This window comes from Etheostoma cragini, chromosome 16 (genome assembly GCF_013103735.1).
Source record: "Etheostoma cragini isolate CJK2018 chromosome 16, CSU_Ecrag_1.0, whole genome shotgun sequence".
Taxonomy (NCBI): Eukaryota; Metazoa; Chordata; class Actinopteri; order Perciformes; family Percidae; genus Etheostoma; species Etheostoma cragini.
This window is the reverse complement of record NC_048422.1, coordinates 6,226,823-6,250,341: the sequence shown is the minus strand read 5'-3', so window position 1 is coordinate 6,250,341 and position 23,519 is coordinate 6,226,823. Positions and strand designations below refer to the sequence as shown.

Sequence of the window (23,519 nt, the reverse complement as noted above, 5' to 3'; positions counted from 1 at the left end):
TGAGGAGATGTTTTTTACAGTGTGTTCTGGAGACAGGCAGCTAGCAGATAGTGAGATGTTTTTTACAGTGTGTTCTGGAAACAGGCAGCTAGCAGATAGTGAGGAGATGTTTTTTACAGTGTGTTCTGGAGACAGGCAGCTAGCAGATAGTGAGGAGATGTTTTTTACAGTGTGTTCTGGAGACAGGCAGCTAGCAGATAGTGAGGAGATGTTTTTTACAGTGTGTTCTGGAGACAGGCAGCTAGCGGAGAGTGAGGAGATGTTTGCTGTATGTGACAAAAAATGTAGCCTAAAACACACGGGACATCACTTAGAGCACATTTGAATAAAAATGAATAATTAATCGACCTGGATCAGGGAAGTTCTATGTAGACCTGCACTAGTGGGTGAGAAACAGTCGTGCCAGGACAGGTGGTGTATTAGCAGGAAAGAGCCTGGCAGGGACACACACACACATACGGTGCATTCCTCTGTCAGTCGCACGTCTACAGCAGCAGGGCAGAACAGAGTGTGCCTTTGTGGCACAATACATCCCGTGATTGTCTGGCATCAGCCGGAACAGCATTAATTACATTTTTTAAATTTAGTTTAGGAATCCGTACATTATCTAAAACAGAGGAGGTTTTGAGTGCCACACAAAAGAATATGGAGATAATTCTGCCAGAACATCGTATTTCCTAACGGAGCAAGAGAAGAAACAACAGAACACTGCCTGTCCCAGGCTTGTTTAGCTGTGTTCTGTCAGGAGCAATCAGAACAGAATAGAACGATAGAAGTGTATGTCTTAACATTTTTTGAATGCATATATGGTACTGTTCTTTAGCAACGCCTGTTGTATTTTATTCTGAAATGTAAATCTCTGTGTTGAGAAGTACTTTATTATAAGGGTCTGGGTGTTTTTATAAAGTAAAAAAGGGAGTAATGCTTAGTAAACCAGTAACCAAAGCCGTTCTGAGTCACTGATCCCAGAGCAGCAGCTCTCAGGCTGACTGATGTTGGTGGGAAAGAGGCTGAGGTCAGCGTGTTATATAATTCTGTTTCCCAGAATTCCCAGGTGCTTTTTTTTTTATACTTTTATTTTGAAATTGTCTCATAAAAGTCACACAATTAACTAGACAACAGCAATTAAAAACAGATCAGAACCAGACGGAAAAACGAGAAGAAAAAACACAGATGGAGGACTATCAGAGTGCAAGATCAATGTTTGCTGAGGTCAAAGGCCTAACAAAGGGTTTTTGTGAATTCCTTTAGTTAAAATGAATCCGTGCCATCTTAGCCATAGAAAGCGTTTTATTGAGCCGCCTCCTGAAACATAGTTTCAGTCGTTTTGCTTCTGATGAGGAGGAAAGGCCTCTGCACTGTCAGAGCAACCAAAACTAGCTGAATGTTTATCCGACATTGTTACTCAATACTGGACAGTGATCCCTCTGCGATACCACATCTGCAGTGGTGCTTTTAAACGGAATCACAACCTGCTTTAGGACCCGCAGTCCAGCTGTGAACAGCACACAGGTTGTTAGAGGTTTTAACATTTTCTCATCTTCCATTTTTAGATGACTTTTGGGGTGTCGAGCAGCGTGACGCTGCTGTTTGACTTCTGGGATGTGCACGGGCCGACAGGTAAGACACAGTGTCACACACAACATCGTCACTTCAGAGGAGCCGTTCGCCCCTGGCGGATGTCCAAGCAGTCCTTAGAACCGGTTCATCTTGTTAAAACATACTGCACAGCTGAGTCAAGAGATTGTCCTTTTTCCTAAATGCCCGGGAGAGGTTTGTATGACATCCCATAAAAAGCCTTTTTCATGCTTGCCCGCTTGAGAAGTTGGGAGCCTAGTAATATTATAGTGTACAGATAGGATCTTAGTATACAAATGTTGAACTATTCCTTTAAGGCATCCCAGATGTGAGTTGTCACTTTGCTACAAGTAGCCTACAAGATGCTAGCGAGAGACTTCTGTAATATCAATACAGTAAAATGGACCTACTTAACCAAGGTCATCCACTGCTGGGTGTAGGTTAGCATCAAACGGTTTTGAGATGATTCCCATCTTCTGTTATTGTTTGTAAAGGGAGAAGTTTATTATTTGATGGATGTGTGTGTGTGTGCATGCTTGCGTGTGCGTGTGTATGTGTGTCTAGGGATGGTGTTGTCGGTGATTGTGGTCTGTCTGTTGACCGTCTTCTACGAGGTGCTGAAAGTGTGGAGGGTGTGGCTGGGGAGCAGCTCTAAGCTGGCCCAGTCTCAGTCTCCGTACACCGCACCCCCCTCCATCCCCAGCGACAGCACCTCCGTCCTGGAGAGCAGCCCCTCGGAGTCCTCGCTGACCCCCATGCAGACACCCCCTCCCACTCCGAACACCAGCCACAGGTCAGGGTCCTCGTGAAACACAACTAGGGCCACGTCACACTATGTGGTCTGCAATGTGATCAGTTGGTCTTTTCTTATAGATTTTTTACGTCAAACGAAATAATAGAATATGAAAACATTATTGGAATCACATTTAATAATTTGTGCAATTCTTTAGGTGAGGAAATTATGAAAGCCTATTTCTGCCAGCAAAATAATTAAACGACGGTAATGCTAAACAATGAATACTATTAAGCATTTTGTCTCATACATTTGATTAAGACTCAGTATGTGAAAATATTGATTGACCATGTGCATTAAAAAAAAATCATGACTTACTCTAACTTTGATCCTACATGTAAAGCAGTTGCCTTCTCTTTGCTTTCTTGACCGTGATTAATCATTCTTTAAATGTAACACGTAGAGATGAAGTGGTTTCAGTGAGTGGTACAGGGCCCCATTCCACAGTTTCCTTTTGTAGCGGTTTTCTTTGTGGTTTTTGTGTTGGACACCTCCAGTCATACTGAGGACAGTGTTTCTCACCCTCTATCTGATGTGAAACGTATTGACCTCCCTTTCTGTTAAATGGCTTCTGTTAACGATTGAACCCAAAAACATGTTAAATAATATGTAACCTAAGTCCTTGGCTAGCTTAGGCCACATCTAGACTACTGGTGATTTCATTTGGAAGCAGCGCTATGAGACCAAAACCATCTCCGTCAACACTAGAGTTCTAACTCCAGAAGCAGAACTAATCTTCGTCCTTCTCGTATCTGACAACGCGTCTCACATGACCCTTCACATACACTGGGCAACGTTACTCTGTGCTTGAAAATCATGGCTGTATAATGCCTACCACACAGACTTTGGAAAGTCTGACGCCATCTCACATCGAACATTAAATATATATGTAATAATAATAAATAATATGTAAAGACTACAACTAGATTTGTTTTGAAGAATGTAACCAAGCTAGCGAGATAGCGACCGCTAACATTAGCTGGTAACTTAAAGGAAAGTTTGGCAACTTTTCTATTCTTCCGTGTATATGTGTGTGTGTGTGTGTGTGTGTGTATGTATGTATGTATATATATATATATATACATACATACATACACACACATATGTGTGTGTGTACAGTATGCACGTACATACTGAATTAATAGTATTTACTGAGTGAAGTATTTGTGGTAAAGTACCTGGTGTAAATCGTGTACTCCTCGTTCCTCTGCAGCTGGTTGCTGCACTGCATCCAGACAGTCCTCCACGTGCTGCAGGTGTCTCTGGGCTACATGCTGATGCTGTGCGTCATGTCCTACAACACCTGGATCTTCCTCGGGGTCATCGTGGGCTCTGGTCTCGGTTATTTCATCTCATTTCCTCTCCTGGGTAAGATCTGATGGTATGGACAGTTCAGGCCCAGGACGGATCCCTCCCCCCTGACTTAAGAGGATCTCCTGATACTAAATGGGAAACTACTGGATTGACTAATGTCAGCGTGTTGTTCAGTTGCTCCAGGCAAAGCTATTATTTGTGAAAATTTGAACACGGGGGTCACTAAAGGGGAATTCCTTGTATGCTGAAGAATGAGCTGCACAATACTAACGCACACTACTGTCGCAAGAAACTTAGTGGGGACATTTTCATCCATTCTGATTGTGGCCTTGGGGCTCAGTTGTTATTTTTTTTTAAACAAACACTAACTGGACATACTCAGTTCTTATGTTTGTCTTTGACCATTGGGACAATGTGTTTTAAGATGTAAAGGGGACATAATGTTCTGTTTCTGAGGAACAGTCTTGCTTATCCTCTCAAGCAGCAAACATGTTAGTGAGTGATGGATGTGAAAAAGGAAGTCTCCAGGGAGGGAGTGCTGCTTGCTTAAACTCTTCGTTTTTCTTTGTTTATCCTAAAATGCATTGGAGGCTAACACTGCAGAGTACAACACGGAGCGACAGAAAGTCCCACGCATCTTGTGGCACATTACGGTTGTTTCTGTCATTTTCTGTTTTCCTAGTCAACCTTGACGGACATGTTTTTTTCTAACTATTACACAGTTCCCTGTATTATACTAAACAATTCAAGTTGTTGTGACACTACAGGTGATCCAAATGTTTGAGATTTCTAATCCCATGAATAAAAATGAAGGCTTTGGCTTAGTTGATAAGACACTTTACAGTAGCTTTGAAGTGGAACTCATCCTGAAGACGTGTGTTTTTGACTGCTTAGTAGTGTTGAAGTATTGAAAACAGATTTTGCTGAGGTTTATTTGCAGTGTTTTGGAGTGAAATCTAAAATCAGACTCCCACTCGGAGCTAAGACTTAACAGTCAGATGTCATGAGACAGAGCTCAGATTCAGGAACTGAATCATTTGTGTGTAGCTTGTTAACTTCTCTAATCTCGGTTCACTAACAGATCAGTCCTCGTCACACGTATACCAGGCAAGGGTGACACTCGGTCAGGTGGTTCTGAGGCAATCATTGACAAACCATGAACCTGCAGAGAAAAGAGCCTTGCAACTGACATTTCAGATGCTTTCTGTTATATTTCAACAAGTATGCTCTTTCCTTTTGATATGGAGTATTTTTACTAGTTTTATAACGGATTCATATAGAAACATGTTCAAATATGTCGGACGACTTGAGATTGTTAACCGTTAAATATCATTCATTTTCCTCGTGATGGTTTCCTATCACAAGAATTTAGTCAACAAAAATAAAGCGTGAAGTTGATGTTTTATTCATCCATTTCTTTTTTTTATATATATCTCTATCTATATCTTTCTCTCTCTCTCTCTCTCTCTCTCTCAGGAAGAGAGAACTTGAAATATAAAAGCTGAGCTGCTTACACCAAACGTACAGGTTTCTATAATAATAAACAGTGGTCCTCCTTGGGAAGTAATGGGCCTGAATCCAAAGGCAGAGAACTCTAAATGTGCTTTGGCTCCGGTGGCAGTGGGCCATTTCCCAACAGGACACTGACTCAACCAGTTGGGAGGAGGAGGGATCGCAGCTCTCCTCAGCATTACACATTGCAGCTCGGCGTGTTGATGCACAAAAGTGAAACTAATTCAGCCATTAGAGCACATGATGCCGACACTAAAAACTGTGGTGACACGTACAGGTTCAAAGTTTCCCTTAACTCCTGGAAAGAAAGTGATATTTTACTACACAATAATGAAAAAGGAAATAAAGCAGTCCTGGAAAGGACTATGTAATTTGGTACTAATCATTTCAATAAAAATGAAGACGTAAAGTGTTACATTTGTCCTTTATTTTATCTCAAATCCACTTGTAGTACCTCTATGTACTCTGTTTATACAACACTTTCCCTCCTCTGTGGCTTTTACTGAGGTTTCTCTGTTCATTTCCTGTTGTATGTAAAGTTTGTCAGCTATGTTCAACATATATGAGAAGTCTTTGTATCTAATTTACAATGCATAGTACCAAATTCAACAGTTATTTCCAGGAAACTTATCAGGAAATTCTGTAAAGCGCTACCAAAACTGTCCATATTTACCGTGCACCTCAGCGATATTATTCTATACTATACTTTTGTTTTTTACACAGATAAGGAAACAAAACTCTTATAAAAGCCATGACATGAAATTTAAAAAAAAGTTTCACCCAAAATTTGAATTAAGTTAAAAAGATTGTCAAATTGCCACATTTGACTCAACGCAGTTACTATGAAGTCGTAACACATAAAGTGATATTTGGGAAACAGAAGTTGACATTAATAGTCTTTTGCTTAATCACAAACAGCCATTACTTACTGTATCTTTGTCATCTACCCCCACAAGCAAAGGGACAAGAAAAAAATAATTTTGGTTGTTTTGTTATAAAACCTCTTATCAAATGACAGTGGAAATGCAAATCATTCCTGACAGATTGTCCTAAATATCTAGTGTTGAAACATTAAGGCCATTTGCGAATACAGGAAAAATCTTCCAAGTGAACAAACTGCATTAAAAAAAATACAATTTATAAAAATAGATACCAGTATTTCAGCAGTTAGTAGTTAAAATACACATAGAAATCCCCTTACACCATCTAAATGTTGCTCGTAGCACCGCCTGCTGCCCAGGTAGAGGCTGTGTCTCATTATTAAAGCAATACAAAGGGAAACATTTAGAAAAACAAACAAAAAAACATGAATAACTTAGTAGTCCTCCCTTATTTTGTAAGGTTTAAAAAGTGGATTATCACTTTAAAGTCCCTGATCCCTGTGAGGAACCTTCAGCCTGTTAACATAGCATAATAATAAGGAGCAGATGGGTTTATCCCTCATGTTGTCCTCGGGTCAAATTGACCCGTTTTTCATATCCCAATGATCCTTTTAATTACCCAAAACTGATTGATTCAGCGTTCTTTGGCAAGTACAAATCTCTACTTTCATTCATTTTGGGGTGTCTTATTCAATTCTAGCATTTGAAAAAACAATTGAAGTGGTTTTGAAATAGTATTGAGTAAAGGTTGACATGTTCCAGTCTGTTATTAGCATCAACATCCATTTATTTAATTTTAGTCTAAATAATTCCTAATTTCTGCTTTTGTAACTCAAACATAATTTTCTGTAAATGACGTTTATTGAGCATACATTCCCAAAATAACTTTAAAACTAAAGTTAATAAGTTAGTGTGACATAGTGTTGAAAACGTCAAAGAAAGTGACGAACGTTCAAAAACACGTCAAAAGGGACAAAATCATGAGAGAAGACAACATAAGGGTTAAATCAGTTCATACACAAAATACGAATACACTCTGCATTGAGATTCACTACGCTGGATAGAAAGGAACCGATCACCGAAGAAATCAGCCGTGGGACGGATGGGAGAGTTGGTTTTGGAGTCCGCGTTGTCAACGGCGATAAACTTTGAATGAAACCTTTAAATACACGCCTTATTCTTCCCACTTCTCTCCCGTTACATGTGATGCGCTCTGCTGCTTTCTCTTCAAGGCTTTCTCCACTTTCAGAGTCCTGTCCAGAGGATTTACTTCCTACGCTAAAACCACTTCCACTTCCACCGGGTCGATAACTTTGTCCTCTCCGTTCAGACCGTTTGTGATTGGCTGCGGCTCATCTTCATCCAGCCCCTCGTTGGTCTGTGACTGGAAGACACTGTCGTTTTGCGAGCTAAAGTCTGAAGCCAGGGGTGGTCGCGGTGACGACTCGTAATCCAGATCCGCTGTGGAGACCTCAGCGATCCGTTCCCCCTCGTCTTCCTGCACCGCTATCTCTATTTCCTCGATGGCGTTTTTGATGGCTGCTTCTTCCTGATGCTCCTTATCGGCTTCCTGCTTCCTGCTTCCTCCTAGCTGCTGCAGAATTGTCTGCGGTGTCGTCTTGTCTCGCAGAGATTTCCTGGGGAAGTCCTCCACCACAGTGGTGACGTGTGTCACGTGCTCCTGCAGCCCATCCTGCATGGTGACGGTGCCTCTGGTGGGCTCCGTCCTCTGGCTCTCCAGGGACACTGGAATCACCATCTCCACCACTGGATTGATCAGGTCTCTGATTCCATCCACGCTGTCAGGAGACTTGGGTTCCCCAGCCGGGCCTTGGTCCTCCTCAAACATCTCGGCATCCTCCTCAGGGATAAGCTCCACGCCTGGGACCTCCAGGCAGGACTCGAATGGCAAAGGCACCCCGTCCAGCTGGATCATGGACACCACCTGCCTGCGTCTGCTCCCAGAACCCCCTCCTTCAACTCTGCCCCCACTGACAGAGCCCTCCGGCTCGTCGCCGCCAAATTTAGTAGCCCAATCCACCTGAGGGTTTTCTCCAAGCAGGTGCAGGTTGGGGTCGCTGTTGGTCAGGATCATGCTGTCCCTGTACAGATTGTGTCTCCTTTGGAGAGCTGCCTCCTTCACAGCTGGACAAAGAAAGAGAACAATAGATAAATATCACTTGTTATGGGAAAAAGTCAGGAGAGCACATCTAATTTCACATCCGAGAAGAAACTTTGGGAGACTTTGATGAATTACACAGGAGCATTTCATGAATTTCCAATTGAGAGTTAAGGATTACAAAGTACAGTGTAGCTGCCGTCCCAACTTCTGAAAAAAATCTTCCTGTCTTCCTGAAGGTCTGTTTAAAGTCCACTTTCTCAACTAATATAGAACACACCACTGCTATTTAGTCAAATCATTTTTAAATCTTGTGTTTTTTTGGCCCTCACCCATCATTATGTCCCTGGAGACAGACTGCAGCACCACCTCCTCGAACATGTTTTCCACCAGCAGGAAACGGGAGAAGTCCTCGAAGATGAGCTCTTCGAAACGGGGCAGCTCCTTCACAACATTAAAAAAAAAAAGTTTAAATGCTTTCAAGGTAGCCTGACTAAACTTTGGCATACCAGTCTGTGACCCACTCATCATCATCTGATCTGAACCTTTAGTCAAAATAATTCATAATTTCAGTTTTTTTAACTAAAAAATGAAGTATAATGTAATCCAAATTAAGTTTATTGACCATAATTAATTTAGCGTCAAAATAACTGACACTAACGTTTAAAAAAAAAAGCAACAAAAACATCGAAAAAAATGCACAAAACCCTAACCATAACAACTTGATGGTCGACAGGAAGACAACGCAGGGGTTTTAAAGTATTGCAACGTTCATTTTTGTTGATGCAAAATCAACACTTTTTTTATGGGTTGAAAATGAAAACAAGGCAAAAGCAGAGTGTTTCATGTTTTTTGTGTGATTGGACCGAGGAAATCGAAGAGTACTATGTTTAGGGCTGACAAACGAGTAGGTTACTGATAATAACTCAAAACGTCCTTGCACTGTAAATCAGAAACTAGATTGCTGCAAACAAAGGTTCAGTCTTGAAATAAACTTCACATTTTTATTTGTTTTGCCCCAGATAATCTCTTGGTTTATGATTCTTATTCAGCTCTTCTTAGTAGCTTTACTTTGTCCTGTGAATGTCTGGTACCGGTTTGGCGTAGGAAGAGCTGTATGGGTACGGTAGAGCAAGCCAGTGACATATACATCTGCAACATCTGCAGGACGATGCTGAGGATGTTTTATGAGTCTGGTGGCCAGTGCTATCCTCTTTGCAGTTGCATGCTGGGGCAGCAGGCTGAGGGTAGCGGTCGCCAACAGACTCAACAAACTGACCCGCAAGGCCAGTGACGTTGTGGGGGTGGATCTGGACTCTCTGGTGGTGGTGTCAGAGAGGAGGACGCTGTCCAAACTACATGCCGTCTTGGACAATGTCTCGCACCCACTCCATGGCTTGCTGCTAAATCACAGGAGCACTCATTTTACCAAAATGCACCACAGAGCGCCACAGGAAGTCATTCCTGCCTGTGGCCATCAAACTTTATAACTCCTCCCTCTAAGTGTCTGCGTGTCCGACACTTAGAGAAGTTGATACTGGACAATATTATCTGTCTGGACCTAAGCAGCCAAAGTTGGATCTTAAATTCAGAGTACAGTCAGCCTTAAAAAGATGGAGAGTCACAATACTGTAATGATAGATAGATAGATAGATAGATAGATAGATAGATAGATAGATCAGCGTTGAGAAGGGGATTTGAGCCCGTGTTACTCACAGGTGAGCAGGATGGCGAGAGCTGCTGCAGCATGTAGGGGATGATGATCTGCAGGAGACTCTCTCTGAAGAACTTCTTACGCACTGTGCTACTGTCATAATCATATTTCTGACAGGGAAAGACCAGAAACACATGGAGCGCACAATGACTCATAATGACTTTTCTACTCATCACACTTACTTTACTAATTCACATCTTCCAACATTTCCTACTGCTTCTGCTGAAACCCAGATTCCCTCTGGAGATGAATTAAATACACAGTGTGAACAGATACTGTCTGTCTCAGGTGGATTCATCTTAGCCAGGACTGGCTTATGCTGGAACTGAGAAATATGGTTTTTTTTTCTGGAGGGGATTTGGGTGAACTCATTCTAAAAGTCTGTTTTTATATTATTTTGCTTTATTCTGTAATGTGCGGCAGCTAAAATAGGGAAAACTATTGATGAGGTTACTGTCTTTACTTACCGTTTGTGTACTAAACCACTTCTCTGTTTACCTTGAGGACCCTGTCCTGGCATCGCTGCATGGTCTTGCACATGTCGTCTTCTCCCTGGGTCTCCAAAGACTGCTGCAGCAGCTGCTCGAATGTGTACACTGCATTGTCCATTTGCTGTCAGAAACACTAAAGTTAGACTGATGCAGTAGCACTGATGCTGGTGCTCTCACTGTTCATCTTTACAAATAGTTTTTTTTGTCCAGCAGGTGGAAGTAGAGACTGTACCACCGGCAGGACAGGTTACGTGTTGTCTCACAAAGAGTGTTTTCAGGCCTCCTCACACTGCTTTGCTACATGCTAATTATTTGTATTCTAACCAGAGAAATCTGCTGCTGTAGCACCTCACCTCCCTCATGAGGATCTGAGCCCTGTTGACAAACACCGAGGGGCTGGCCACGTCAAACCTCTGCTGCAGCCCCTCCAGATTGAGCTGCTCCACCTTCTCATAACAGCTTTGCATCTTCACCGGGTGGAAGGCGAGCATGGACAGCCTCTCCATGTGCTGGGGGGAAGAGAGAGAGAGAAGAGTGTGATCAAGGTGCTACGAGCATCATACAAGGAGAATTAAGACCAGAACAGAGAAAGAGGGTGAGCTGATTGTTCAGGTCACAAAGGGCAACTAACTCATTTTATTCTAACCAAATATCTGGCAATACTCTATTCACATTAAAGGTGCAGTGGGTAAGACTTCTAAAACTAACTTGCTGTCATATCTGCTGAAACTGACCCTATGTTCGAGTAGAACTACTGTGTTATCAATGCTCATGCACATCCATTCATTCTCCCTCGTGGGGGGGAGGGGCTTAGGAGACAGTTTTGGGCTTTAGCAGAAAGGGGGGAGGGACTAAAGATTTTGTCGATGTTCAAATTTTTTGGCCTAAGTACTGGATCTTTGCAATCCTACCTACATCAGCTTTAACATTAAAGCTGCAGTAGGGAGTTCTGAGAAAACGTGGACTTAGCCTAAAAATTTGAACAAGCACACCTGACAGGTCCCTCCCCCTTGCTCTCTGCTGCGCTACAGCCCCCCCTCCACAGCGGTGCATGCCATGAACGCGCACGCTAGTAAGCACCGATGCTTTCCACATCCTCATGGACAATGCAGAGCTGGGATTCTGAGGGGCGTATAGCTGTTGTGTGCTGTGCTTTTAAAACTTTGAATACTTTATGTAAAAATATTGCTTATTTAAAATATTTCTATTAAAAAGATATGTTAATACTTTACACAGTACATTACTGAATTAACTTTTGGATCAATTAAAAACACTAAACTTTCAGTAGAAAAGATGAATCACTGAGGAAGCTCACTAAGCCAAGGAATAACAACATCTTAGAAATATGTCTTAGGTTTTATTTTGCATATGGGTAAGATAAATCAGCTTTTTTTGCTCCTGCACAAGGAAATCCTGAACATTTTAATTTGGACTGAAGGAGACTCCTTCACGTGCCTCTGCGTCTGGGGCCATGTCTGACCTGTTGAAGGAGCATAAAGAACTTGCGTCAGACATTTGATTTACAAATTACATCCTGAGGGGGAACAAAACGTGCATGTTTAAAAATTATCAAAAGTAGTATTCTGCCTTGCCAAACGTTGACAGTGACAGCGCACAATTAAACGCGTTTCACCATAGCTAAGCTACATTTAATTGTGATCGACAAAAAGCATTTTGACTTACTAAATGTAGGTTTCGAAACAATATTGCTTCTACCGAGGGTGAAGGAGTTTGCAGGTAAAGTTAAACTTCACCTGCTAGCTACAACATTCCTGCCGTTCTACAAGCTAACAAGCTAACTGTTAGACTTAGCAACAAGCTACAGAGTCAAATGAGATTTGCGCTATCACCAGTGATACCGTAACCATCGCTATCTTAGTTGTGTAGTTCTTAAAAAATGAAACAAATCAAGGAGAGATACGTACATGTCAAGCAGAAATGATGCTAGCTCTGAATCCGTGTTGAATCCTTTCAGGAGGCGTAGCTCCCTCCACCTCTGAAAAGACGCTCTGATGTTGACCCTTGTTTAATTTTGGGCTTGGTTTAACTCTTTTTTAGCTCGCTTTCCGTCATCGGTCTTCTTCTGTTTGCCCGTCTTTGTTTTCTGAGCAGGTGTCACTCGAGAAATTGGCAGTTTTCCTGAAAAGTTGTTTCTCCGCGATTTGCACAGCTGCAGCACACAGACAATCTTGAGCTTGAACACGGTACGCGCTGTGCGGGGGGGGGGGGGGGGGGGGGGGGGGGGGGGGGGGGGGGGGGGGGGTATGAGCAGCGCGTACACGAGAGTGATTGACAGTGCTAAGACAGTCCTCCTGGCTCTGATTGGCTGTTTCGGACCGGGAGCGGTGTATTTCTGCAAGTGTCAGTAGGAGCAATGGCAGGAGCCACAGGAGCTTGTTTTTTTTTTTTTACAGATTATCTGTCTCATATTATCTATCTCATAGTCTGGAGATAGTGACAGTTTTAACAAATGTGTAAAAAATACATTTTTACAAAAGTTACCTACTGAAGCTTTAATCATATTCTCTGACTTAATTGAAATTCAAGGAAAGGAGGAAGAACTATGACTAAAAATTAAAAACCAGTGTCTAGGCACTCAAGGTTGATAAAAAGGCCTTTAATTAACAGAACGCAACACTGAAAATACACCAACGCATACTGGCTTCAGCCCTCCTCAGGGTGAGGAACATTTAACATTTAAAGGCCTTTTGTCACTTTTTGTAACCAACCTTGAGTGCCTAGATTTTTTTAATGACTTTTTCATCATCATTCTTCCTCCTTTCCGTGTACTTTATTCCCTTCCATGAGAACCGGGGGTTATACGCTCCTGCCACTTTTTTCTTTTACAAATATAAATGTAAGTCTCATACAAAGTATGATGAACACAATTAGAGCTGGGTAACTCAGCTTTGACCTGTTCCTGCAATGTATAAAGCTTAGTGAGGTTTCGGCCTGTGCTTGGACTCAGTTATGTGAAGAAGGAAATGCAGCATGGGCATGTGTTTTCTTTTTTGGGGGGGGGGGGGGGGGGGGGGGGGGGGGGGGGGGGGGGGGGGGGGGGTGACAGCTAAATTAATTTCCTGTTACTGCCACTGGTGCAAGTAAAAGAGTGTCTGTTAAAGCTGCACTCGTCAACGTTTCTTTTATTTAAACGATGAATCATGTGACTGTGTGTAATGTGAATGGGGGTCATGGTGACGAACCCACAGAGAATCACCACCAACTAACACTGCAGCTCTACCAACTAGCAGCTTGAAAGCCAGGGTAGACAGAATATTGTAGCATTTTTGGCAAAAAAATCCATAATTATCTTTTAGCGTATTGTAATTCAAGTGTTCTGAAAGAAATGTAGACTTCTGAAGCTACTCTTGGCTCTGTTTATAGGCTTTGGAAAATCTAGCCTGTGACCAGACACTTTGGCCAATCACAGGTCATTTGGGAGAGAAAGAGTTCCTATTGGCGGTTCCACACATGCAGACAGAAAGAGGAGGGGGAACACGACTTACGTCTCCCAGTTTGTCTTTGCCTGCTCCGTTGAGCGAGTTCTTGCTGATGTCCACCATCTCCTTGAAGAAAACGTCCCGGACCTCGGAGAAGCCTCGGCTGGTGGGCTCCATCAGGGCCTCCAGGATGGAGCTGATGTAGGGCTGGACGCTGGCCTGCAGGAATTGCTCCGCCTTGGGCAACACTAGAGCTGCAAGCCAGCAGGGACACAAAGAACTTATTCATGGTTGGTTGCTGCCGCTTGTAAACATACAAGGGATAATGATGATAAAGAGTTCTTCAAGCACGAAGAAAAATTAAGGTATGAGGAACTCTGCAAGTTAGTAATCTCAATTTACAGTATGTTGTTTATCAGGTTGAAACGGTTAGTATGTAGATTGCTTGGTCTCGGATTCACCCAAATGTTAGTAAAGAAACGTGTGAACCTGCATCAGGTTCTTTTTCTACAGCTAACTTGTAGTTTTGAGTATTACCGGTGGGATTAAGTCAGAAACGGCCCATATGGTGCAGGTGATGGAATGCAGTTCTGTCACTTTGGTTCAATGGAAAATAGTACAAATAAAGAATGTGAGCGTCCTCTGCCAAGTTAACATTTAGATGGAAAGCTGCCAGGCTCACCGCTCAAAGGGTGAATGCTTTGGTGCTGTAGAAGCCAGCTAATCAAACAGAATGAGAGAGTGACAGAAGAGAACAACAGAATTAAATACAAAGCTACAGTACAGTTCAGAGCCGGGGAGGGAGGGTTAGTTACAGAGGAAAGGCCCTGTTCGTGCCAAACGTCCAAACAAAGTCGTCAGAAACTTGAGCATTGTGGCGTTATTCAGTGAGCAGACTGATGGCTTTGCTGTGCCAAAAAAATCCCCACCAAAGACAGCACAGTCACTCAGGCAAACAGCAGGGGAACAATGAAGCGTACTTCGGTCTGGGAGATCATATTCCACGGCACAGCGAGCACCAAGCCAACCAAGACATTTTGCATAGCAAGTTAGAAGTGTGTAAGTAGGGAAACTGAGGTGGTGTTCAGTTCAATGTAGATTCAAACATGCAATTAAAATTGAAACATGGAGTATTTATTTCTGTCTGTCAGCAATTCTTGCTCCAAATGTACTCCTTGGATCTTATTTTGTTTAACAAAACCAAGTCTGATTTACAGCTGTGGTACAGTAGATCAGTTATTGCGTCTTCAGAGAGTTAACGCTCAGTTGGTTTTTACCGTGCACAACATCCCACTGAGCATGGGTTTGGATATTTACATGTGAACCCTAGTTGGCCGGGGCTAAATTTGATTGAAAAGTGCATTTCAATGACTGGATAGTGGTTCTCGCAAGTTTACACACCCATGCTAAAGTTGGCTAAAAAGAGATAAAAAAAAAAAAATCCTCTTTTAGAAATTAATCTTAATGCCTTACCTTAAAACAAATGACAAAATCCAACCTTTAAGGAAACAAATTTCCGTATAAGTATATACACTCCTATGTTAAATTCCCATAGAGGAAGGCATATTTTTATTTTTAAAGGCCGGTTATTTCATAGATCCGGGATACTATGCATCCTGATAACTTTCCCTAGAGATTGGTATGGTTTTATTCCAAGTTTGTTTTAATTTAAGGTATTAAGATCAATTTCCAAAACATGATTTTTTTTCCTTATATTCCTCTTTTTAGCATTGGTTCGTAAACTTATGAGCATCACTGTATGTCAATGTGTAGTTAGGATGTGCTTCACATTGAAAGATATAAGTCATTTAATTGCTTTTGACATAGTGGTGACGTGTAAAAAGAAACATGTCACCCATAGGCCTAGATGTGGGCTTCCTGTGACAAGAACTCCCTACTAACATCTCTACCTAATGGTGGGAGCAATTTTTTCTGATCACAAACTGCTGGAAAATGCAAAATGTTAAGTTAACATCCAACAACAAGCACTCAACATCTGCAAAATACATCATGTTTACAGGCAGCAACATGTAGACCTTCTCTGTTTATATGTCACATTTAACAGACCAGGACAACTCTTCAGTGAGCTTTAAATAAAGAAAGGACTGTTGCATGTAAATCTTTGGTCACCTCGTATCTTGCTGCTGACGTGTTCCTTAGACGTGATGATCTGGTCCATGTCGGTTCGCAGTCTGGCGTCCAGCTGACCTCTCTGGGCCTCACAGCCTTCGACCACGGCATCATACTGACCGGTGGTCTGGGACAACACCTGCCTGTACACAGCATCAGAGATCTAGAGGAAAAGACATTGGACTTGTTTGAGTCTCTCCAGTGATTGGACGGCATAACTGGAGTGAACAGTACAGTTTGATAGGAACTCACCAACATCCAATCCCTCTGCCTCTGCTGCAGCTTCCCCTTCAGACGAGGACCAATCACGCTTCGCAGCTCTGGCTGAAGGGTCTCCATCACCAGATTAGCCAGAATCTGTACACACATACACATACAGCACTTATAATTACTTATCATTATGGCTTATTACTTATAAGTATAGCTTTTCTGTTTAAAAAAAAAACAAGAAGCAAGCACAGCATAATACAACAAAGTTACCCCCCATAGACAAGCAAAAAAAAATGTTGTATTAAATTTATTACACATTAATATCAAAATTTAAGAGGGCCTTCCTGGTTTTCCTTCTATAAGGTTATAATAAATCTGTCTGTATCATAATGGATTGATATCTGCCTACCGATGCTTTAAATTCATACTGTGAGCTGTAATAGTCTTGCCTTTCCACCAGTTACACTTATAGTTACTATGGCAATGTGCCAAATGGGTATTTTTACACTAGAGGTGTAGTCAAAAAACATCTAATATCCTCCACCCAAAGCAAAACAAAAAATGAATCTCAAAAACAAGCAGCCTCTCTTTCCTTTGTGGTTATATGGACACAGTGGGGCGATTGATACACGGCTGGACACAGGGAGGCAGGAAAGCACAACTAACACACACACACACACACACACACACACACACACACACACACAAGCACACATGCAAGCTCAGCACCTCCATGAGGTTTAACTAACCTAGACTAAATATTTGGTGAAACCTGTTGCTGGGTAATGACTGCAACACACGCAGAGTAGTAGCTAAGGATCAGAAAGACATGACAAATAACAGGTATGTTGTAGTTTGATTGTCAAAAAGATGGTTTGTAGTAGTAGTGTTTTTGCCTTCTTTATTTTTTGCGTTGTTGGCTGTGATATATCATACTTAAATGTATTTTGTGCCAGTTTTAACATCCCCAATCTCAACCCTCAAGCCCACTCATGATTTGTTCTTGAATATTATTATAAAAAGGAACAATTCTACTTCTAAATTAGCCTATATATTTCCTTTATAAAAAATAAAAACATACTTATTTCCTTAATTGTTATCAATACTTGTATGATTTATGTCTGTCCTGAATAGCACATTGCTACATTTTGTGTATATTTTCTTTTCTAAATAAAGTTTTAAAAAAAACTTGTAAAGAATGATGTCTGAAAATATGCTGAAAACACATAAAACAAAACGCCAAAAATGCTTCATCACTCAAATTAAATGTATTGTTGAAATTATTCATAACACCTGCTAGCTACAGAAGTCCAACAATTTGAGTCAAACCCATAGACTGTATATCTATTGATATTAAAATAAACAGTCTATGGTAAAATCTTGCGCTCTGCTACAATCACGTGACATACCATTTGCTACAATTACGTGAATTGAACGCACCTTTCGTAAAAAGGCGGTCTATTTAAACCGCTAATGCCCCGCCCCCCGCGCACTACGTGTGTCCATTTCAACGCTGTTTGAAAAGTTGTGCTGTAATTCAGCTGTAAACATCTTATGATACATCTACCGTTGCGAAATATCATTTCATAGTTAAACTAGCATGCAAACAGTCTTACAATGTTGCTCCAGGACTGTTTTGCGGAAGAAATCATTGTCTTTAAGCCTTCTTCACCGTTGTATCACCTGTTGGCCTCACACCATGTTTTCCTACCCTCCTGTCGTCTGCCTGAGATTTTGGGGACTGTGTGCGTCACATTTTTAAGGTAGGCTAAGTGTTAGCTAGCTACTTGTGCTATCATACTGCATTATTGTCATTTTACTGTATGTCTCCTTGGCTCTGCCAAATTTTATGGTGTGGGTTGTAGCCTATATCACCTAACTGTGCGGTTAGTTGGCCTTTTCACAGCAGACGTATGGTGTTATGAATATCATTAGCAATGGCGTAGGTATGTTTAGGTGCCCCAGCTACAATACCAGGATCCTGAAAGCAACGCAGCAGCCATTCATTATTTACACCTGTGATTATCCAACATGTCAAAATGTCTACCAGGGAAAGGCCTATTTGCTTTGTTATTAACTGGCTGTTAATTTCTGCTCTTATGTTGCTACTATATGGAGTACTTCTCGTGGTGAAACGGCTCTGAAAATGCTCTGAGTAGTGTCATTTGAATTATATTAATGTTTGAGTATGAATGGTTGTGAATGGTGAGCTGGTTTTTGTTTTGGGTTTTTTCTTCATGGCTCAGGGAATTATGAATTGGCTTCAGGAATTTAAACATTGTTACTCACATCTCCATTCTTTTGTACACATAATTAGTCACATTAACATTTGCACCTAGCTACCTCTTGTGTTTATTGTGCCGCTTTCTTTACTACCAATTACTTTTAAACAGCTGAGCCTTTGTTCTATGGGCTTCCCTGCAGGATACATAGAACTCAAAACTGCGTACAGTTCTGATGGTCATCTGCAGCTTATTTTTTATCCTTCTATACACACAATAGATTACAAATCCACAGGAATGTATGAAAGTAAGAGGCAGGAAAAATGTCTTACTATATCGCTTAAATTACTTTGTATTATAAACTCCTAAAATCTCTCATAGCACTGTGATCTGCTCCCATTGAAGAACTCCAGAAGTGGACTACATTTTCACCCACTTTAATGTTCAGGGAACTAGAGAAAAATGTGGATTCACAAAGGGAACATGGAAATTAATGAAGAAAATCGTGATTGCCATAAACACACAGAGCAACTATGAAGCACTAGCAGGAGACTGAAAGAGACTCATTCAGAGGGGATACCCTGTGTGTGTGTGTGTGTGTGTGTGTGTGTGTGTGTGTGTGTGTGTGTGTGTGTGTGTGTGTGTGTGTGTGTGTGTGTGTGTGTGTGTGTGTGTGTGTGTGTGTGTGTGTGTGTGTGTGTGTGTGTGTGTGTGTGTGTTTTGTGTGTGTGTGTCCGTGTGAATGCTGGGATGTTGAGGGTTGCGTTGTGTTGCTGACAGTCTCTTTGAAGGTCTTGTGTAGGTGCACTCTGGTACTAGTGTAAAGAAAGGGTGTGTGCTCATAAAGTAGATGGAGTGTTTTCATGAGCTATATTCATTGAGAAAAAACTTTCTCTGAAAACAGCCATCTGTCTTTCTACCAAAGCATGTCATCCATCATTGTTGCCACTCAATAGGTTGAACTATGGTCCTGACTTGATCTTTGGACAGGCACTCACTGGGACTGACAGAAAATCTCTTTTTATTTGTTACCTGTAGCAAACATGCTATTTGAAACACAATATCCGCTGTGAAAAGTTGTATCACAGGCTGAATCTTCTGAAGCATGTAGCCTGCAAAGGGGGTTCTGTCTGAGAACTGGCAGTCGGGGCTGAACCTCCCCAATGGTGCATTCAGGTGCTCCTCATCAACTTGTAAGAGGGATAAATATTTTAAGCAGTTTACTCAACTGAGAGCAGGGTTAGCATAGCGGCGTTAGCCAGGACCGTTGTCTTCATACATTCATGGCCAGGACCAGTCGGGATTACTTTACTGGCAGTGTCTCAATTATTTTTGCGAGTAACCAAATCGGGTTCTCTAGCTGTATAATTCAATGTGAGTACACACATGTTGAAATGACATGAAATGTCCGCCCATAGTAGCTGTGATAAAGTAGCCTGAAGCTAATGGGCCCTTTTTTGGGCTCTATGTTGTCTCCATCTTTTAAATAATTCTCCAATATTTACCCTGGGTTTGTAACGTCTCTGGTCACGCAACTGTTAGAAACCCTGTTGTTGAAACATTGTTTTTGGACAGTACCTTTTGAAAGATGCCGGGAAGTCTGGAATGTGTCTGGGGACACTAGCTGTTGCACTATGACAATTAATTGGATTAAATTGGATTTATTATGTTGTTCTATGCTCTATTGCACGTTTTGTAAGTTTTGTTGTGACATTTGGATATTTTTCAAATATGTTAATAAAAAAGTTCATGTTTCAAGTTAAAGTACATTGACTCTTAGGAAAGCCTTTTTTCTTCCGTTATATCAATTTGGCATCGAGAATTGTGTTGTTTTACTGGTATTGCCACCAACTACTACATTTTTGGAATTGTCACACCCCTACTAAAAACGGCCCAAAAGTTCAGTGTGGAACGATGAACCCTACCCTAAATTTAACCTTTAAATATCATAAAATGACCTATAATCTGCTGAATACATGTTGGGATAAAACAGAACATTCGGAAAAATTTAAGTTTTCTACCCTACCCAAAACAGGCGCCATCTTAACTGCAAAGCGAAAAGGGGAAGGACCAGAAACGTTGACCGGCAGCTGATTGGACGAACGCGTCACGTGGGTCTGGCTTTTCCCGAATTTGAAAACAGAGCATTATGGCAGCTTGTTTGGAATACGATTGAGTATTTTACAAAAATAGTTCACAGAATCATGTTTCTGAAAACATTTTAAGCAAGAAATAGGCCATACAGTCATCGACAACTAACCATCGAAAGTGGGCACTACGGCAGTTAGTGGTCAGTGCATGTTTCAGAACATTACAACATGCATCCCTTGCCTTTTGCATTATCAGTTTGGTATCTTAAAATAATCATTCTTTGATGTCACAACTCCATGTCAAACATCTCCAAGTGTCAGCTTCAACTGGAAGTTGGTATTATACAACCAGCAATGTGAAGACACTGTGCCAGTGTGTAGGCCTTGTGGACCTGTTATTTCAGATTTAGAAATGCAGACTGTATGGGATCCAGCCTCTGAGCGGGGACAAAGCAGTACTGTGATCTGAGAACCTGACCTGTGGGGGTGTCCCGCACATCATATCCCAGGTCCCGTAGTGTCCCTTGGCTTGTCTGTGGAGTCTCACAGCGTCTGTGAAGGCTGGCGTCTGAACTGTGCAATCCTCTGACAAACCTGTTGTTGGGTAGAAAAAAGCAGAGCAGATGCTTGGTAACATTCATAGACTGTATATTATTAGGTTTAAGTCACTTCCGCATTTGCAGCCCTTTGCCGAACCGGATGAGCTGTCCATCAATATTAACAGTCTATGGTAACATTACAGAAACAAGACTTCTCCCCTTTTTTCAAAGAATATCTTAACACAGAGCTTGACGGTAACGTTTTCCCCCAAGGTGCCCTAAGTGGAAAAATGTAACAACTTTCAAGGGACGCAATTTTAATGACTCAAATAATGTGTTTTTCTTTAATTAATGGGAGTCATTTACAAGTAGGCCAAGTAAGTCAATTAATCGCACAATAAAAAAGGAGCTTGATAATTTTTCGGGCCGCGATAGCTTCCATTTGCATGCTTGTTCGTTTTCCCCCTCTCTCTTTCTCTACTAAAGACACTGGATGACCACTCTTGGCACAAGCCTACAGCTGTCAATGTGTCAGAGGCTCCAGGACGGAGAACTGAGACTCCGTTACATGCTTATCTGTCAGCGCTTAATGATCACTTATTTCCATTGTGCTTTCTTTTGGAAGGCTGGCTGCCAAAAAATGCCACTTACTAGCTAATGAATTAAACTGAGGTGAACAATAGCTACCGGTAGACAGAAGTGCGGTGTGTGTCTGTGTGTGTTTGACCCCCCCCATCCCCCCGCAAAGCTCCCACCTGCAGAGGACCAGAGGAAAGTAGCTGCACCTTCGCCAAAATTAAAGCTGAAAACAGAACTATTTTGGTCCCAACCTTTACTCGCCATGTGGCAGAGAGCCACATATTTAGTATGTCTCCCAGTGTTAAATGTTATAGAAATAATAGTTTATTGATCTTTAAAAAGGTGTACCTTCATCACTATGCCATTATCATTGTATTAGATGAAAATGGTCTCAGAACGACAATATTACCGTTTATCGCAATAATTTCTGGGACAATTTCTTGACAGGCCTGTTTACAAGCAAAGTGGGTTTATTTATATGAGTACAAAAAGTATTGTAGGTTTTCAATTGTTTCTGCTTCAAACTGTTTATTTAATAATGATTTAGGAATTTATACTTTAAACTGTAAGTGGTTCAAGGTTCATTTATTGTTGCATTGCACAAGGTTACACAAGGAAATGCAGTAGAAGTCTGTTTATGCTTCACGGGAAAAACTAATCAAAAGCAGTAGTGCATTCCTGCAGTGCATTTTAGGAGGAATGGAAACGGCAGCAACGAAAACACTGGTCAGATGATGTGGCTGGCACTTAACATTACAAATTCTTTATCAGGCAAACATTTTTTAAATACGTTATTAGCTTCCTTGGGATAAAGACTCTGTTGCTAAACAAATATTTGAGGTTTTTTAGAAGAAAGTGCCCCACTGAATCCAGATAGACCCCAATCCACTGGGTTTGTATTCTACTGCAATTCCACTACAGCTGTAAAACGTTTACTCAGTCAGCTTTGTAAAACGGGCAGGGTGCTGAACCTCTGGGCGCTTTCGCTACAGTTAGCAGACTTTGCGAATACTTATCTGTAATAGCAAGATTGAGGGGATGCTTTTTTGAATGGACTCTTGAATGGACGCTCTGCAGTCTGCAACAACTTAATGGATTTGGATTTGGTTTTCTTGGTATGAGATGAACAAACGTGTGGACTTTTCTGTGGTTCCTGCAGATTCCCACACTAACAACCGTGCCCATAACATCTAAGTGTAAACTAATAAAGTGTGGACACAGAGTGTAACTTGTAATTTCCCCATAGGGGATCAATAAACAGATTTAAATTAAGTCATTTCCGTGGGACTGTTGAAGAGGCTAATTATGGCCAGCAGTGTAGTCAGTAACAGTTGCTGGAGTGTAGCACAACACATGCACACTCGACCCCAATCACACACACAGTTGGGTCATCCCTCAAAACATAATGATGTTGGCTTGTTAGTGGACAGGTTTCATATGGTTGCCATGGATATGGCCCCTCCCAGCTGAGACGACAATAAAAGCAGCTCACAAAGCTTTCAGCAACATGCATGTGTTTTTAGGAAGTTTGTTCCTACCATGTGGTTGTGTTTTTAACTGATGAAAATACAACACTAGCTGCCTCTCTCAATGCCACAGCATCGAGGGACACTGAGTGCACAAAAAAGTATAAACAGGTGTTTGAAACAAACAGCCCTATAATTAGTAGTTTTCCTTCAGAGCAGCTCTTCCTTAAAATAAGTATAGTTATTTTATAGTGCCTGATGCTACAGTTGTGTGTTTTACATGTGGCACTTCACTGTGAGTCAGTCCTTCTGATGCGTGAATGTGTAATTAAAGAATAGGTTTGCAGTTTGCCAACCCCAGTCCTTATTGAACTGTTGTTTCCCATCATTTATTATGGTCAATAGTATGCAGTAACTCAACTTTAACAATAGCAGCACTAT

At 41.5% G+C, this 23,519-nt stretch overlaps 2 protein-coding genes and 2 long non-coding RNA genes across 5 annotated transcripts in view; 3 read left to right on the top strand and 1 right to left on the bottom strand.

Moving 5' to 3' along the window:
- The window catches only part of slc31a2 (solute carrier family 31 member 2), a 9,233-nt gene extending 4,150 nt beyond the window's left edge, over positions 1-5,083 (top strand). Inside the window, exons 2-5 of one of the 2 annotated variants that reach the window (XR_004659832.1) lie at positions 1,554-1,620; positions 2,143-2,371; positions 3,585-3,820; positions 4,079-5,083. Coding sequence is in view for 1 of the 2 variants with exons in the window: in XM_034895746.1 (XP_034751637.1) it covers positions 1,554-1,620; positions 2,143-2,371; positions 3,585-3,750 (462 nt within the window). In the remaining variant the exon portion in view is untranslated. Of the gene's footprint in view, positions 1-1,553; positions 1,621-2,142; positions 2,372-3,584 lie in introns of both variants that reach the window. The other variant, XM_034895746.1, reaches the window with a different exon arrangement.
- Positions 5,084-6,567: 1,484 nt separating this feature from the next.
- Positions 6,568-7,165, top strand: LOC117958959. Its single transcript, XR_004659833.1, has 2 exons — positions 6,568-6,628; positions 7,079-7,165. It is a non-coding gene; the product is annotated as an uncharacterized LOC117958959 (long non-coding RNA).
- A 103-nt stretch (positions 7,166-7,268) lies between these two features.
- Positions 7,269-23,519, bottom strand: part of niban2a (niban apoptosis regulator 2a) — a 34,085-nt gene continuing 17,834 nt past the window's right edge. The window contains exons 6-14 of the mRNA XM_034895743.1: positions 20,973-21,088; positions 16,225-16,329; positions 15,973-16,135; positions 13,909-14,096; positions 10,756-10,911; positions 10,410-10,523; positions 9,914-10,021; positions 8,530-8,641; positions 7,269-8,223 (exon numbers count right to left, since the gene is read on the bottom strand). Coding sequence (XP_034751634.1) covers positions 7,352-8,223; positions 8,530-8,641; positions 9,914-10,021; positions 10,410-10,523; positions 10,756-10,911; positions 13,909-14,096; positions 15,973-16,135; positions 16,225-16,329; positions 20,973-21,088 — 1,934 coding nt within the window. The 3' untranslated portion in view covers positions 7,269-7,351. The remainder of the gene's footprint in view (positions 8,224-8,529; positions 8,642-9,913; positions 10,022-10,409; positions 10,524-10,755; positions 10,912-13,908; positions 14,097-15,972; positions 16,136-16,224; positions 16,330-20,972; positions 21,089-23,519) is intronic.
- LOC117958960 lies at positions 10,523-19,268 on the top strand. The gene is made up of 3 exons (XR_004659834.1): positions 10,523-10,670; positions 17,518-17,520; positions 19,255-19,268. It is a non-coding gene; the product is annotated as an uncharacterized LOC117958960 (long non-coding RNA).